We start from the raw sequence: 15,538 nt of genomic DNA, 5'->3' as shown, positions 1-15,538 counted from the left end.
CACCTGTCATGGAGCTTATTGTTATTATTATTGCTTATTGTTTCTGCTGCTTCACCAGTTAATCAGAATGTTCATTTTTATGACCCAGACCACCTTATTATCCGTGGTGCCCATGGATAAAACTGCAGTCCACGCATTACTACCCCAAACCTTTAGTTATTAGGCCACAGCTTCACTAAGATCACTTAGATTTGCTTACTTTCCCCATTCATATCCAATTTCCCCTCGGGGATCAGTGAAGTATTTCTGATTCTGATTCACATCGTCATCAAATTAATACTGTGATTGTTTTTTGGGATGCTGGTCAGGCTAAGAAAGCAATAGACCTTTTTCACAGCACCCATTTTGACAAGAAATAGCAGTGTTAGTGATGATGTTAATTAAGGTTCTCTTCCATTTAAGTGGACCAGAGCCTTTCCAGTGAGCCAACATGACCCCAGTGGAACAAACCTGAATTAATGTTACTATGAACCTACCACCTGTATTTACCCTGGTCATTTGTGAAAAAGTGACTACTGTGAAAATGTCTATTTGGACTCTGCTAACATCCCATGAGCATTTGCTATGATTTTTGACACTTTATACAATAAATGATTAGTCAGTGAAATAAATGAATCAATACATGATAGATTAGTTGACAGTGAAAATAGTTATTAGTTGCAGCCCAACAATCCTCGGTTGATGCTTGATGGTTTCCAGTGGTTTTGTGACGCGCCTCCTTTCTGAAGCCGATGGAGTCCCAAATTCTGCTTTAAGATAAAGCAGATAAGCAGATCCCGCAGTTGCCAAGCACTGAGATGAAGTCATGGAGCAGCCTGGACCCAGGTAAGCCTCTGAACGAGTGCAGACAGAGCAGGCATTCTTCAGCCACACAGGAGACAGATGCATCCTGCCACTGTGTAAATTGGTTGTCCAAAGCATTGTGCAGGGAAAGTGGCAATTGCTGGGAAGTTAGGGGGGAGTGGCACCGATGGAGCGATGAAAAAAAAAGAAAGGGCGGTGGTGGGGGGTTAGGCCGAGGGTCAGAGAGGAAGAGAAATAGCGAAAATTGGGAGAAAGGGAAGGTCAGTGTTAAATGTCTCAACAAAAGGCTGGAGATTGTGAGAGGACTGCTGCAGGTTAAAAGAACTGGAGAGACAGGAATTGATGGCCCAGCCAGGATATGAAGGAGATAACAGAGACAGGACCACAAATGAAGATAAAGAGGATGGGTTATATCCAATACACAGAAACAAAGCCATACGTGTAATAAGCACAATAACGCTATAGGAATTATATTTCCACGATGAAATACATCTCAAATCAACATCAAAATGTTTATTACAGCCGCAGTTATGACCATGATCATAGTCATAACGACTGTGTTTTTTTTTTTTTTTTCTTTATTGCCTTTATGCTTTCAATTATATGGCTTATCTACAGAATCATAAATATTATAGCACCTCAGTGTTGCACGATTACTGGCTTGAATTCAGCACAAAAAGAACAGACACATTATAATATAGTAATTATTCACAGGATGTGGCAGGTCTGATAAGGTTAGGGAAATCTTATCCTTGAGTTGGCGCAGCAGCTTCATGGTTAATGCAGGACTTCCTGGACTGGGGCTGAAGTTATTTGGGCCGTTCCCCCTGTGGGGTACTAAAGTGATTTAGCTATGCCCTGCAGATGTCAGGCATATAGGCGTGGAGATAGTGGCTGTCTGGCGCAGGATGGATGAGAGGAGGAAATGAGAGAGATGCAGACCCGGGCTCAGCCCACACAGGATGCCAGTGATACGACAGTGAAGCAACGCCTCTCCATGTGCAATGCCAAAAACAGTGAGAAGAAGAACGATCCAATGGTGATGTCTTCAATTTTCTGAAAAGTCAAACAGCATTTTAGTCCAGACTGCCATTACTGATAATGCGAGATATCAGCTCTACAATTTCAGGCGATCACCTAGTACAGGCAGAAGATAAATTGGCACCTCTGTAATTGTCTGAACCTTCAACCTGGAGGCAGGAAGTGATCACATGATACTTGAAGGTCTAACGTTTGGCCTCTATCATAGAGCAGCATCAGCTATTGACACAGTGCAGTAATGGGCTACCTTAGGGCTGGTAGCTTCACACAGAGTAATGATGACCCATGCTCGCCTGCAAGCCACTGCTTTCCCTCTCATCGATGCAATTACTGCATTGAGGCACGGCTGGCCAAAAGCCCCCAGAGCAAGGAGGAAGATCGCTATTGCCTGCTGTTCTTCCACAAGTCCTAAACACAGAAAAAAAAACAACACACATCTGAGAACAATAGCTTACACACACACACACACACACTGTGAGACGCTGTGTTAAGTGCAGAGCTAATTGTGTAACGTGTGATATTGAAACGGATATAGGAGATGTTCGCGCGCACAGGTTGTAGTGCAGCATTAATTATTTTTGACGCTCAGTAACAGTGAATAGTTGTGCGCACACGTTGAGCCCCCGCCAGTGAAAAATGAGATGACAAAAGAGGTAATTTCCTCTTTCTCTCAAGATGGTGTGTAATTGTGTGTGGTACAGAGAGGGGGAATTGGCAGGGGAGGGTCTGTGTAAGCCTTCTCCCTCCCCGTTCCTTCTGACAAAGACTTTAATTCACCGTAATTATACAGATGGATTGAAATATACAGCAAGACAGGGAATCACTCCAATTATGCAGAGTTGATTAAAACTTGGACCCCATGCCAGGGTACTGCAGGAGCATGGGAGGAGTCAATCATTTCAGTCAAGATCTGGACCGCAGCAACGTGAACCACAGAAGACCAGTTCGCATCTGCACCATGACGACCAAAACGCGCGACGGGGAGTTTCTCAACAAAGACAGCCGTCCTGTGCTCTCAGTAGCCATGATCTGAAGCTGCAGAGGGAAATAATGTACAGCGTGATGGTCGAATGCGTAAGGAGGCATTTCCGCTCTCCGCAGAAGGCAAACTCCTGGTGTTGAAATCTCGCGGCGTCCTAATGAAGATGGATCAATGCTGTTCATTCACTGACAACCGCACACAGTGTACGGCACGGCCCATCTTCTCTGTTGTGTCACTGCATAGAGCAACAGCATTTACGCACAGTGGTGGAGATAAGTCCTTGGTGTCTGGAGACCATGGTCAGCGGAGAGGAACGAGGAGGAGACAAAGGGAGAAGAGAAAGGGAGATGGAGAATATCAGAGCAACAGACAAAGAGAGAGAGAGAGAGAGAGAGAGAAGAAAGAGAGAGAGAAAGAGATCACAAATAGGGGAGCTGGAGTGAAAAGGGCAAGACATTTGTCACCCTCTTCTGCAGGACCATAGGAAGAAAAAACAATATCATTAATCTCCTGACATTTCAATATTGTATTAACCTTTCTAGTGGAATTCTTGGTGCTCATTAGTCTTTTTTCAGGGGGAGAAAAATAATAATCGATAGAACAAGCTCTGGACATGGCCTGGAAATATAGTGCCATCCAATAACATACAACCTTAACCATTAATATGATGCTGTCCTGCCCTTCGCAATTATCCCCCTTGATCCACATTACCTTAGTTGGTTAAAAGACAAACACATCAAATGAAAAGACAAATGAAGGGAAAAAAGGGATCATGTTTTCGCTCACAAGTAGGTCACTGTCATAAAAAAAAAAGAAAAAAAAAAAAGAAAAATAGCTTGGCTGTGAGACAACAGCTAAAATGGCAACACAAGCACAGCAGCCATCTTACGCGGAGGGGGAAAAACAGCCCCAAGGCCACACAACGCGTGATGAACCCATGTCTCATCTCCCCAACTCAGTCAGTCAGCAGCCTGTCAGCCGCAGAAAGAAAGATAGAAAGACAGGCGGAGGGAGAGAGGAGAACGAGGAGAGAGGGGAGGAACATTACAGCGGTGCCCACACCCTTTAAAACATCACGGCTCTCCCCTCCTAACACCTCTGCCGCCCGCTCACCCATGTCCTCACCTTCCATCTATCAATGCCTGCAGAACACCCGCCATTCAAATCAGCGACACTCCCCAGGTCATTTGACTAAGAAAACACCCTAATTTAGCCCCATTATGTGCCCTCGCTGAACATCAAGCACCGCCAGGCTTTTGTCTGTCACCATCTCCATTTAGCCCGTGTGACTGGTCGTGTCGAGGTTTCGCCGAGCGCGCTTGGCGACGTTGTTATGAAAACATGCTGCTCTCAGTGGTGTGATTGTGTGTTTGCATTGGACATTCCTCACCTTGAGGAGGAGCCACACATGGCTTCAAGGGTTACTTCATTATGGGTACGCCTAGCACCACGGCTAAACTGACGCCCTGTTCTAATGGATTTGTTTGAATTCAGTGCAGAGAAAATGGGCATTTTGGGCACTGCACTGTAAACATCTTTATGTTAATAAGTCATAAAATCTTTCTTTTGTTAAAACAAGTGAAAAAAATCTGCCAGTGGGATGAGATTATCCCACTTGTCTCCAGACTTTTCATGAAGCCAGTGTCATTTTCTTCATCCTAGTGGTCTGATCTGCCTTATTCTGCCTTGTTTCAACATATTTGTTCCCAGAAAGAAAAAAAAAAAAAATGAAACAAGTGAAACTAGATTGAAAACTAGTGGGATTATCTCATCTCACTGGCAGATTTACCTTTCACTTGCTTCAACAAAAACAAGATTTTAACACCGAATGTGAGACTAAATTGTTCCGTTTTTTTTTTTTTTTTTTTTAAGTGATTCAGCAGAGATTAAGAAAACGGTTTAAACTGTTTTGCACAGGACACCCTGATTCAGAATCTGCCGCATTGATGCACTGAATCTGTTACTTAATCTCACATGTTGTCCCAATGAAGTAGCCTCTAAAATTATTAATGAATAGCATAAGCATATTGCTAACGACTGGGTCCATGACTCACTGGGGATGTGAACCGTAGGAGGATGAGATCAGCCTGCAGAGGCAAAGAGGATAGTGGAGAAAAAGCTGAGGGAGGGAAGATTCCAGGGGACGAGACATGGAAGCTATATTCCTCTGGGTTAATTGTGCGGACCCCATCGGCACTAAATAAGGATGGTTAGAATGACTGGCTAAGTGACAAATGGATGTACAAATCACCCGGATTACTTCCCAGTTATTAAAAAAAATCATACTTGGCTCGCTTCCACACTCCCTCTCTCATTGCGTCCGGGTTGGCTCGCCACCGACGGCCATCTTTCACCATAACTCATCTCGGCTCCGTCTCTGGAAGTTGAAACAAGCGGCGGCGTTTAACATTGATTAAAAACAACTTTTTGTTAACAATGTGAATTTGTAATGAGTTGTTTGGGAGGATCATTAAAACTAAATGAGTTTTGATTGATTGTCTGAAGAGGTGGCGTTTGACCTGCAGCTGTAGTGTAAATGGCTGTGGAGAGGTCCTGGTAAGCTGTCTAAACAGTGTGCACCTGTGATGATGGGTTCCTCGCTGGCATCCTCGTGGAGGGGAGCGACAGCAGGATGAGTCGTCAGACAGTACACAGCTGTTCACTTAATTACCTCCTAGTTTGGGAAGGAGGTTAATGAAGCAGTTTGGGGACCAGAACTGAGAGAGCGACTGAATTTGCACAAAAGAAATTAGTTTGTCGTTATGGGGAAGTAGTTGAAAGTAACAGCAGTGTAAACTACCGACTGTTGAAACTGAAGCCGACAAAAAAAAGAAGGCATTAAAGAGAGAGGAGGAGGCAAATGAAAGGCACAGTGTTAACACATTCTTGCCAAGAAAATACACTGTTTGTGGCTATGTATGTGACAAAACCCTTAAACTGGTCATGCATGCACCACTTACTGTAAATCCCATTTTACACAACTATATTTACATATTAAGACATATAACTTCTTTAAACTTCAGAAGTTAGATATCATCGGACATGAGGGAGATTTCTTTTTTAGATATTGGACTCAACATTCATATTTACCCTTTTCAGATGATGCAGTGGTTTACTGGACTCTATTTTTTAAGATTGTAAAAACGATTTGACACAGGAATATTTACTAAGGTTTTTTTGTGTCATTTTTGACATCTTTCACATGCAAAAATGTAAGTATGTAAGTGTCCTTTGATGATTTAGCCCACAATTTTGCTGTCACTGTTTAGCGGTTAGGGTGATTCTTAACCTCTCTGTCTCACACTGCAGAAAAAATCTCCACCAAAACACACTGTTTGGGCTCATATTCAGTAATGCAGTTTCACTTGTTTCATTTTTCTGGAAGTTTAAGTTATGTTGGAAAAATCAATATCTTATCTTAGGTTTCTGTGTGCAGATTTTCTTTTACTTGGTCTTAGAAAAACAAGAATTTAAGACTGAATATGAGACTAAATGACTTATTAAAATGAAGATTTTGGCCGTGCAGATACATCTTTTCCCTGCCAGAGAAATTTGGGCACCATGCTCAGGGTTAGCGTTGGTGCCCTGGAGCCGACTTTCTTGAGGAAATGGATAGATGGATATAGATATGTTCATATATATATATATATATATATATATATATATAAAAGAGGAGGAGTAAATGTCACAGTTTTATCAGTAACAAATCTCTGTGGCAGACGCTATAATAAAGCTGTTGTGGAACATGCAGATCTTACAGTAACAGTCCTTTGGTAAACCAAATTTGGGTTTATAATGGAAACACTAAGATAGCAATAAATGTATTCAAATGTCAAATTCTGAAACTCTAAGAATGGGAGGATATAATAATAATAGATGCATAAGGATTAACTCATACGAAATGTAATTTTCTACACACTGATAACCTCTTAAACATATTTATTTAAATGGGTTCACACACGTGCATGCAAACACACACACAGAGACACACGCACACACACACACACACACACACAGGTTTTTCATCCTCCTTGCCCTGCCTTCCTCAAAATGTCCTGGACATGGCACGGTGTCTTGGCGTGTTTCCACAAGCAGACAGGTAGAGTGACTGTGAGGACCGGACCAAACCAAAGACCGTCCCGTGTCCTCTCCACATCTTGCATATTAATGCCATTATGGGGTGAGTAACCCTGGCAGTCTGTGTCTCTGCTTAATATCCTTTAATCACCTGCATCTCATTGTGTGGCCTGGACACTCCTCCACTCATTAAAATGATGGATGGAGGCATAAGGGGATGCTCTTCCCTGTTCCAAATTTGTTCTTGTTTAGAAAGGTGCTTATTAGAGAACACCTGGGGGGTTGAAGGGGGGGAGGGGAGCTCAAAAATCACAGATTGAGAGGGAGGAGGAGGGGGGGAGAATGGGAATTTACACAGACCACATTCATCATGCATGAAAACTATTACTTGAAATCCATTTCAATGTTAGTTTTAGTTTTTCTGTAAACATCAGATCTCAAAAATCACATTCTTTAATGCCTAAAGATAAAAAGCAATGCATCTTTTTTCATGAATACAGAAACTAGAAGGCTATGCTTTTGATTAGAGGAAAAAAATCTGTACATTTCTTCATTTTTTTTTCTTCCCAATTAATAATATCCACCGATCTGCAACACACATAACCTGCATCCAGACTCTATTAATGCATCCGCTATTATAAATGTCCTGATATCTACCACTGTCGCCATAAATCAGCCGGTGGGATTTAACTGTGGAATCTCTCATCGCTCTGATGGATTTCAGCGGAGGAGTCGGAGTGGTCTCTGGAGACTCCACCATCTGAGGTGGGCAGCACTAGTCATTAGCTTGTAAAAACAGGACTTCCATTCCAATTCTTTGAGGCTCAAAAGGGAGTATAGAGGGGAGGAACCATCTCTCTTTCTCCATCACTGCTGTTTGAATAAGCCAGACAGAGAGTGCTTGACATTAAAGACTCCCATAGGCCAGGTTATTGCCTCTGTGAGAACAAGCAGTAGGCAGGTTAGATCTAATAAACTGGAACAAATGTATTTCGGTCTCCAATTAGGACGAGTTGCCGTCTAGAGTAGCTCTCTGGCGACAATGTCATCTTTTGATTTTATGGATATTTTGTTTTGCCGTGTCAGCAGCTATCTCGCCGGTGAGTAAATGAGAGAAATAAGATGCCTACTGTATGCACACTCTTATGTAACCTCATTGAAGCCTCCTTACGCCTAATTGGCAGGCATATTAGGCCTGTCAAATTGGATATAATCCCTTCACCATTGGTTTTAGCTTCTCTCTATGGTTCCAAATGCCTTTATTGAATGACATGGGGATGCTGATATTGTGAATAATGGAGAGCGCTAATGGAATTGGCATTGGGTAATACATCTGAATAGCTACCATATAGAAGAGAAATAGCTGTTTAGCCGCTGAGCCAAGGATATTGATAGTTCCCTCCTTGACAGGATGCTGAGGTACATTGTGGCCTTTCAGGCGAGGCTGGCTCAAATGGATTTCAAATTAAAATGCGATAGATGTAGTGACATTGAGCTTTATGAAGGCAATGCTTTTCAATTACAGCCATGATAAACGTGTCAATAAAAGTAAAGTCGTGTTGGAATATTCCCTCGCAATTACCTTTATGCATAGTTTTTCATATCTCCACAGGTGTTTATGATGTTTTCTCTGGTGTACTGTGCACGTGGTTAACGCTCATGTATACTAATCATGTGAAAGTGCTGCTGCAATCATGCTCAGGGTGAATGTTTACGATATTGCCTTAAAAGAGTGATAATAAAGGAACAAAGGAACATGTGTTGTTTGACCTTTTTTTATTCATCATTTTTTTTTTAGTTCTTTTTACTTTTTTTGCTTTACGAAACAAATGTTTGCAGATGTCCTATGAATAAACAACAGCACCCTTTCTCCTTAGGACAGGGGTCCTTCGCCCCTTTCTGTCCAAGAAAAGAGACTCTCCTTGTCCAGTCAAAACCTCTCCAGATTCCCAAAGTGACTCGTTTTTCCTGTTTCTCACATTCGTTTAAGTGCATTAGTAGACAACGTAACCATTTGGATTAATGTGCAATAGCTGGATTTATGGTCAATGCGAAAAGATATTTACATTGCAGCTATGACTCACATTTGCTGTCCTGTCCATCACTTAAGCTCGCATCAGAACCGGAGAGGGAGACAATCATAATGCAAGGAGTCTCCTTTCAAACACAGCCATGGTAAACAGCCTATCACCTTTACCTACATCAGTATCATCATCATCGTCATCATCATCATCATCATCAGGATTAACTAGACTCTTTTGTCATACCTGTTTTCCTCCGGTAAGACAAAAAGGTTAATAGATAGAATGGTTTAAAATAAAGTTTAGTGATTGTGCTTTTAAAACCAAAGTAAAACAAATAACAAACATTGACGACAACACGAAACATAACAGTGCATTACAAAAAAAAAAAAAAAAAAAAAAAAAAAAACATTCCCAAAGTGGCACTTTCTTGGGGCGGCTAAATAATATAGTAATTTACAACATGGATGGAAATGATAAAATAATTATATTTACTGGCATAATAAAATTAGAATTCGCAAAATAACAAAGAAGACAAATTTGAGGTACCACAATGGGTGAAACAAAAGGACATCATGTATACACGTATATTTACAGGACAGTCCACCCCTCTCTGCTTGCAGCTATTTCATTACAGTAACATCTGACTGTACGGGCTCTCCAAAGTTCTTGTCAAGGCAAGCCGAGTCATGTCAATGTCTGGAGCACAATTTCACCCCATATTGCATTGGAATAAAACATAAATATACTACTGTGTATTTTGCTTTGAATGCACCATTCTTTTATCCTCTGACGCTCTTTCTTTCGCTTTTTTGTTTTTTGTTTGTTTTTTTTTTCAAATGGACATAGAAAATGATAAGTTAGAAAAAACAATTGGTCTGTTTTCCAGATGTAAAGAAACACTATTGACGTACAGTATGATGTCAGCCAACATGATGGTGAAATACTGAGATATTTAAAATTGTAAGAGAAACAATGGCGCTCCAATCTTGGGAAATTCAGGACAGTTCCTCCTTCTCTATTCTTCAGCTTTCCACCATCTGGCGGAAAAACACACAGAGCACAACAGACATTTCGGTCAGCAAACATCTTTCGTAACCGTGCTTTGCGAGGAGAACGTCTACACTCAAATCGGTTGAGGCATAGCTTGTGTGTCACCCCGCACCTCTAGGTCTTCATCTCCTGGCTGGAAGGCCCCTGTGGTGTTGAGGCCCATGTCTGCAGGGTTCCTGCGGCCCCCTGGACCCCCCTCCCCTCTCCGCCGCCCCCCTGAGCCCCTGGAGGACATGGAGCTGGAGGAGCTCGGGTCCCGGGGGCTGTTGACTGTGGGGAACTGTGGCCGGCTGTAGGGCAGAATGTCCTCTGAACCTGGGGACACACACAACACAATTACTGTACTTTGTATGCTGCAGTCTTTCACTGTGGACTTGCAAAAAGCCTATAATCCCTACATATTGCCCATGGCTTTGATCACACATGAATAAAGAGACTTCTTAAAGGGGAATGCCACCCATTTTAAGAATTTACACGTTACATCTGCACCCCAGGACAGTTTCAGTCAATATTTGTTAACATGCACCAATCTTTCCTAAAGCTAGAAATGTAAGAGAAAACCCTGGAACACTGAAATGTCACTGGGATATAAAATCAGAAGCTGCTCCATAAACAACGCCTGGTGTGTTGGCTTGTGGAGCTATAAAGTGATCAGCACGGCAATATGGAAATCAATGTGATACTCATTGGGATTGTGGGACTTTATTACAATATGACTTTTACAAGCAAAATTACATGTTAAAATAATAATTATCCAATTGAGTTGAACGACAATGTTTGATGTGATGTCAAACAAAACTGTTTATATTACAAATAATGCTCAACAATACTATTCTTACAAATATTTACACATTCCTAATTTTGTTTTTAAATACCGTATTTCACCAATTAATCGCCCGGGCGTTTAATATGCAAAATCGACTTGGACCCTGGGCGTTTAAAAGAACCAGGTGGCTATTCGCTGCAGGCCTTTATTTATGTTTGCACCAGGACATTATCGTGATGACAGCTACTGTCCAACATATTTTCAGTCGGTCGATTTAATATTACGGTACACCCTTTTGTTCTAACGTTTGCTAGCGCTCTTATTTTGACAGAAAACAGAAGTGCTGCACAGTTATTGTGCGGCTAACTGTTTACTTCTGCAAAAATAAGGTGAGTAGCCTTATTTTGGGTTACCTCAATATAATGCAAATAATCGCCCCGGCGGTTATTCGGGTGGGCGTTTAATACGCAAAATGCGTGCAGACCCCAGGCGTTTATAAGAACCCGGCGGCTATTTGCGGCCGGGCGATTAATTGGTGAAATACGGTAAATTACATCCTAAAGTTTGAAGGCACGGTGGTCCAGCAGTTAGCACTGTTGCTTCACAGGCTCCTTTCTGTGTGGAGTTTGCATTTTCTCACTGTGTCTGTGTGGATTTCCGTCGGGAGCTTCGGTTTCCTCCCACAGTGATTTTTTTTTAAATGGGTGGCATTCCCCTTTAACACTGCATTTGGGCGTTGTACCTGGGTGTTGGCGTGCCTTGTTGGCGGTGCTACCCTCGTGTTTATTCCCTTTCCCTCCGTGAGCCGTCTTCTGTCTCTCCTGAGCGTCTCTGCGTTCAGAAGAGCTGGTTCTGGGGTCTGAGCCCTCTCGGGGCCGGTAGCCCCCCGAACCTCCTCTCTTGTCTCGACCCTCGCTCGCCTTGGGGGAAATGACTCCCCGGCCCTCCAGGGCTGCCTTGGAGGGGTGCGTGGGGGACTTGAGCACTGCTGGAGGCGGGATGGGCGGAGGCGGGAGATCTGACGGGTAAACACAGGAAGTGAGACAACATTAGCCATCGAGATCAAAAAGTCCATCTTAAACGCCTGAGCAACGGAGGAACATGAATCCGTGCCCTCCAGGAACTTTAATGTGTATTATCTGTCACTCCGTTGTCTCACACCTGCACAGTGATACGCAAACACAGCTGCAGCGTGTGTACATACACTCACAGTTGTAAACACAGCCACGCTGAACGGAAACGCCTACGAACAGGCGGTAAACAGAATAGACGACATTAAAGAGGCGAGAATCTGGGATTTGAGAAAGCGAGGCCGAGGAGGAGAGAGAGGAGAGGGAAGAGAGGAGGAAGAGGGGAGCGTAACGGTCAGCAGCTGGCTCTTTGACTTCCCCTGTCGATGAATCAATGCTGCTTGTCCTTGAGCCATTATTCATACGTGGCCAGCCAGTGGGCCGCCTGAGCACTAACACTTCAGACGGCCATCCAAACAAAACACGCGGGAGAAAGCCTCGTCTGCTGGCGAACACGTGCAATCGATGGCTTTTCATCTTCTAATCATTTTCCAACTTAAAAGATTACTTTGTCGGTCGCCAGACGCTTAATGCACACCGCATTGGAAAGCAAATACACACAGCAGCGCCCGCTCTTAACATCTATCATCCTAATATCTGCCGTAGACATTTTAATATCTCCGTGACACGGGCAAGACTCGAACAACAGTCAAAGCTTTTATTCACTTTTTACATACTCAAGGCTAAAGGGGCAGGCGATGTCTTTGCTGTGTTTTGCTGGATGAATCAGGCAGCTTTAATACACTTTCCTGATTATCCTGCACCTCCTTCCATTCCTGCTGAATACAAAAGGGGGGCCGGTCAATATCATACAGCAGAGAGGCGTCTGCAGTTTTTTAATATCTCCCTTGCCTCCCGAGTCCTACCTCAGTCAGAGTCCGATCAATGCCACTGTCTGTGAGATATAGCTCACTACAAGGGAGGAGTGCGGCGCCGCTTAGATTTATGAGGGAATATAGGTGAGGACAGGGCTCGAGTCTGAAGAGTATCTAGCCAATGAAGGTGTAGCGGAGGTCTTGGATGCGGCGGCCATGACTGATGAAAAGAGACAGGAGCGGGTTAGATCCGGAGAGGAGGTAGACAAAGGCATTAGGGCTGTATATGAATTATGTGGGGAATATAACCTGGGAGTCTCCACATCCACTGTGCAAACAAGAGAGAAATGAGCAGGTCAAAGAGGGCTAAAGGAGAGATGGTGTGTGTGTGGGGGGGGGGGGGATGCTCCTCGTGCTAGTTCCCTTGTCTCTCTGCCTTTTTGCTGCCGTCTAAACCGGTGGTATTTATGTGTATTTATGTTCATGCTGCCTGGACGCTTTTCTAAGTACAACATCCAATACGATGGATTTTGGACAGAGTCATTAAAAAAAAAATCACAGAAATAAATACAATTCATAAGAATCATTACAATTTGAATACTTAAAATGGCATGTGTGTGTGTATGTGTGTGTGTGTGTGTGTGTGTGTGTGTGTGGTTAAACACGTGGTCAGCAATTTCTTTCTTTCCTTCCCTCCTTTAAATTTCATCAAATCACCTTGCCTCACCGATCACCTCAGGACCACTCTTCCAGACCACAGACGGGGTGTGGGGGTGGGGGTGGGCGGTGGGCGACAGGGGGGGAGGCAATAACCTCCAAATGAAAAACAATCCATTCAGATCAAATGCAATCAGCGGGAGAAATGATGGACAGACGGAGCTGGGGAGCTGACAGTCCGCCCCCTCGCTGCTCAAACAAAGACGGAGGAGAGAGGAGCGCCGGGGAACAGAGCTGCTACAGGGGAGAGTGGAGAGGGATGGAGAGATCACTTCAAAGAGAGGGGCAGCGGATGGGAAGAAGGCAGGATAGAAGGATGACGGCAGGAGGAGGGTGGAGGACAGGGTGTGTATGTGTGTGTGTGTGTGTGTGTGTGTGGGAGGGAGGAGAGGGGAGGTAGGATTTTCTGCAGTGATATAGCTGGTCTGGCTCCGAGTGAGCTGGATATTAAATCTCCCTGTCAAGTGCTTCCAACACTCAAGGACACCTGACACTAAGAGTGGAGCCAGCTCTGGGACAGCACATACTGTACACACACACGTACGTCTGTGGCCGCACACACACTCATGCCTAGACAAATTAAAGAATGGTCTCTCAGCAAGCTCGATCACAAAAGAAACCAGCAGGAAAAAGTGGCTTTGTACTGGCGTACATCATAAATAATAGAAAAATTTTGATTTTTTTCCCTTACTTTAAGAAGGCTAACCCTTTTCCATCTGTACACCGCTGCTCTGGGATTTAGCCCGTTTAGTTTATGCTCGCCTCCTGCTGGGTGGAGGGTGGCACTTAAATATGAACCAGAGCACCTGGATCAATTTCATTAGTGGCTAGAGTGGAGAGACATCTCGGTGTCAGCAGAGCCGAGCTGGGCAGAGCTCCCCTGGGACAACCCCCCTCTCTTACCCGCCATGCCCCTGGCCTCCAGCCCACCACAAGCCCGATCTGTTCAGCACCACCACAGATTAGGAGTGATGCCATGTGTGCATGCGCATAAACACATGAGGAAAGATGATTAAAACTCTGGCTTAGGACACACCAGTACTCACTCATTTGTGGACAGTACACTGCAGTAAGCCACAGATACAAACTGGCCATCTGTGTACTTGTGGGATACAGCGAACTCACTTCTGATACTACCAGCTTCTTTCTCAATTTACAATTCAGGTATTTCGCAGATGCTCTATCCAGAGCAACCAAGTGCAGTAAATAGTAAGAGGTTAGGGCCGGAGATACTGAAGCTGAGGTGGAGTCAAAAGTGACGGGTTTCCATCCTGATATGGACAATAGAGTGACTCTGCAGTTCTGAATATTATCTCATCACTGGGAGTAAAAGAGCTGGGACCAGGCAAAGCCATGGCAAGGTTGTTGCAAGGGATAGCAGGGATAGTTGACCAGAGGATGTAGAGTTGAATTATGGTCTTGAGGTATGAGTGACTGTGCCCTTGGTTGCCTTTAGGGTTTAGACAGTATGCACAGTCAAATCCATGGGCGCAAATTTAGGGGGGGTCAGGAAGGACAAGTCCCCCCCCCCCAATATTTATAAAAGATAAATTAAACCCCTCTTGACCCCTGATCCCCTGCTAAATGTGTCCCCCCCAGTGTCTAAGGGAAATTTGCGCCGCTGGTCAAATCACAATATCTTTGACCAAATACCTTGATATCGTTATTGTGACGATTTTGCAGGGATGACAAATGGTGCTTTTGTGTGTAAGATATTTACACACAAAATATTTCTGATAAACAGTCATAAGTAATGTGACTATGATGGCCAACGGCAGATCATCATGCCATGTATGTCTATGCATATTCTCATTCCTCCGGGTCATAGGCATCACAAGGTAATTGAATCAGGTCAACTGGACTTATACATATAACTATACATATAACTAAATCCAGTTGACCTGATTCAATTTCCTTGAGATCATGCCATATATCATATCATATCATATAGGCTTAGTGTCTTTTAGCCTAATAGCATTATTAAGTCATTAATACTCCTCATATAATCTGTGAGCAGACACATTGTAAATGTTAGCTCTTCTAATATCATGACAGGCTAACAAAACATAAAAAAGATTATTTGGCTCTTTGCAATCATAATATCCATAATATCCAACATATAAGTAAGGATCATCTGCATATTGTGATAGCATGTCCTTTATTTGGCTTAGAGGAGCAGACATATTAAATTG

The 15,538-nt window shown here is 43.4% G+C and overlaps 1 protein-coding gene across 3 annotated transcripts in view; it reads right to left on the bottom strand.

The window, feature by feature from the left end:
- Positions 1-8,668: 8,668 nt before the first annotated feature.
- Positions 8,669-15,538, bottom strand: part of robo1 (roundabout, axon guidance receptor, homolog 1 (Drosophila)) — a 191,762-nt gene continuing 184,892 nt past the window's right edge. For all 3 annotated transcript variants that reach the window (XM_030067248.1, XM_030067249.1, XM_030067250.1), the window contains exons 28-30: positions 11,487-11,762; positions 10,091-10,293; positions 8,669-9,965 (exon numbers count right to left, since the gene is read on the bottom strand). In XM_030067248.1, coding sequence (XP_029923108.1) covers positions 9,951-9,965; positions 10,091-10,293; positions 11,487-11,762 — 494 coding nt within the window. In that variant the 3' untranslated portion in view covers positions 8,669-9,950. The remainder of the gene's footprint in view (positions 9,966-10,090; positions 10,294-11,486; positions 11,763-15,538) is intronic.

Source organism: Myripristis murdjan, chromosome 13, assembly GCF_902150065.1.
Source record: "Myripristis murdjan chromosome 13, fMyrMur1.1, whole genome shotgun sequence".
In the NCBI taxonomy this organism is placed as follows: Eukaryota; Metazoa; Chordata; class Actinopteri; order Holocentriformes; family Holocentridae; genus Myripristis; species Myripristis murdjan.
The sequence above is the reverse complement of the archived record's forward strand: the minus strand, read 5'-3'. Positions and strand labels throughout refer to the sequence as shown.